General features: G+C 41.9%; 1 protein-coding gene across 1 annotated transcript in view; it reads left to right on the top strand.

Annotated features, from left to right (window-relative positions):
• Nucleotides 1–228: 228 nt before the first annotated feature.
• LOC101853934 (CD82 antigen) overlaps nt 229–2,600 on the top strand; it is a gene marked incomplete in the record, with an annotated part of 20,739 nt that continues 18,367 nt past the window's right edge. The window contains 1 exon segment of the mRNA XM_005097734.3: nt 229–530. Within this exon segment, the coding sequence (XP_005097791.2) occupies nt 474–530 (57 nt within the window).

Genomic DNA, 2,600 nt, shown 5'->3' with positions numbered 1-2,600 from the left:
ATAGACGTCTCGATTTTAGTGTTACCCGCCTTCAAAAGCAAATCATTAACGTTTCCCTTCAGCATACGACGTGCCGGCGAAATGGTGCACTGCCTACCGGAGCCTATCGCAACAGCCTGACGTCATGGGGACGGTGAAATCCCCATCTTTTGATGCACCAATCACGGCGCGGACACGCTTCTATTTATAACTTATAGCCTCATTCCCGGCCCGTCGGTGCCCGACGCGTTCTCTGCCCCAAATACCCCGCGATAGGACTCCATCTGACCACTTAAAAGGTCTCGGCTAACCAAACAAACCTCAGTGACGACCTAAACGTGCGCTCAAGAACTTAGTGCGTAAGGAGTTAAAGAAAGAAACGGTTAGTGAAAGAACAAAGAAAACGATTAACTAAAGCAAAAATCTATTACCTGCCAACGGAAGTGAAAGAAAACACATATACATAACTCCAAATTTGTAATAACAGAGACAAGATGGTGGCTGTAGAACTGTCCAAGATTGTGGTGGTGACCATCAATATCATTTTCATGGTGAGTAGGCCCTACAGTTCCGTGACTCTCACTTACTTACTTACTTACTTACTTATTTACTTACTTACTTACTTACTTACTTACTTACTTACTTACTTACTTACGAGCGTACTTCTTACTTTCTTACTTATTTACTTACTGACTTTCTGATTTACTGACTGACTGACTTAACTTTCTCACTTACTTACTTACTTACTTAATTTTCTTTTATTTATTCTCTCCCTGTAACTTAAGCACCGGCCTTTGTGGTATGGCCTTAAGGCGCTTCGCTGTCGCACGCAGGAGACCCGAGTTCGATTCTTAAGTGGTGAGAAAATGTTTGCGGAGTATCTCGGTATTTCTGCTGTGATGTTGTATCCCTCTCTCATCCCGGGTTTGTCCTGACAGGCAAGGTCGGAAGCCCGCCCCCTAGATGATCCAGAATGTGTTGATGGGGACGTAAAAGCGCCCACATTTAAAATAATTAATATGATACCGCCAGGTACATAATAATAAGGCAGGGAGCTGTCGACGCCACGCTTCTCTGTCCCTGGCCACGTCAAAAATTGTGGCGCTTAATGTACCAGTCGTGGTTTGTTTTTGTTGTTATGGGAAGGGGGGTGTTTTGTTTTGTTTTTAATCTATGAAATTATTATTGTCTAGGATTTAAGCGCGGATGGTTGGGGGCGCCACTGGTACTGGACGATCCTACTTTTCTGCTTTCTTTCTGTTGCTTCTGTCTACCTGTCTTGCTTTTTCACTGCACTATATGGCCGTTATTGCACCGATGTGCTCCTAATTCTCTTTAATAACAATAATAAATAGCATTTGTATAGCGCATATCCCCGCTCATCAGCGGGCTCTTTACTCTTTACTCGAAACACCACCAAAACGAAGAAGAGCAAAGTATGACACTATCTCCCTCACTGCTGATACTGTGACCTGTCTGCCTGGTAAATGACTCAAGGCCATCTCAGCCCGAAACCAGTTTGTTCCGCTTCAGTCGAGCTGAATAATTGATTAATCTTCCTTATTATCTTTAAGTCCTGTTGTTTTACAAGGCTGGGCGGATACTTTGAGTTGTTTGTTTGTTTGTCTGTTTGTTTGTCTCTTTGTCTGTTTGTTTGTTTAAATAAAGGGAAGCACATCGACACGATAATGGTCATTTAGTGCTGAGAAAAAGTAAGAGAGACAGACAGACAGACAGACAGAATCAAGGGAAGGAAAGTATAGAAGTAGGACCTTTCAGAGGCGCCCTCCAACCTGCCGCGGAGAAATGGTCGATTTCAAGGACAAGCGGGCTAACCCAGAAATCTTGACCTACACCAAAAGTGGGCATTGCCCTACCTATAGGACAAGTTTGGTTTCACTAATGTGTAAATTTGTTTGGTTTTAGAGAAAACTATCCATGTCTTTTAAAGGAACTGAACAAGGGGCAAAAACTTTACCTTTGATTTTCTCAAAACAGCATTTTTGAGGATAGCCCCCTTGTTCCAAAAGGCGACCAATTTGAGTATGAGGCAGACGCTCTGGTTGAAAGAACATATAAGTACATGTATAAGCTTGAGGCTTCACCAACGTTTTTTTCCCCCACTGTGAGCAACGTATGTTGCTTGTACACTCTACCATTACTCTTGGTTTTTAGTTATAGTTTTACGGCATTTGCAACACAATTAATTCGTATAAGGGCCGAAGAATAGAGGTGTTACAAGAGAGTAACAAACACCAAAAAAATGAAGAGAGGTAACGAGGATAGATGTTATATAGGAAAGAAGGAGCAAACCATACCAGAGAACCTGCCAACACACCATTTTTTAGTTCAAGAAGCCCATAAATCACTCTTTGAAAACTGTTAGCCCTAGTAGTTGCAGCATACGAACATATTAATAGAAACTTTTTCATGAATGCTGCTGATGGCTTTTTATCTCTTAGTTTTGTTTTTGATTTTACTTTCTTCCTTTTTGTATTAGATTTAATCTGGTGACAAAAAAAAAAAAGAACTGCGCGCAAAATCTGCTTACTTTTTCAAGGGGTGGGGTGGTGGTGGTTTGGATTTTGTTTTGGGGTCTTTTGTGTGTGTGTGGGTGGGGG

Source organism: Aplysia californica, unplaced genomic scaffold, assembly GCF_000002075.1.
Source record: "Aplysia californica isolate F4 #8 unplaced genomic scaffold, AplCal3.0 scaffold00162, whole genome shotgun sequence".
Taxonomy (NCBI): domain Eukaryota; kingdom Metazoa; phylum Mollusca; class Gastropoda; order Aplysiida; family Aplysiidae; genus Aplysia; species Aplysia californica.
Note: the sequence above shows the minus strand (reverse complement) of the source record. Positions and strands in the feature narration are given on the sequence as shown.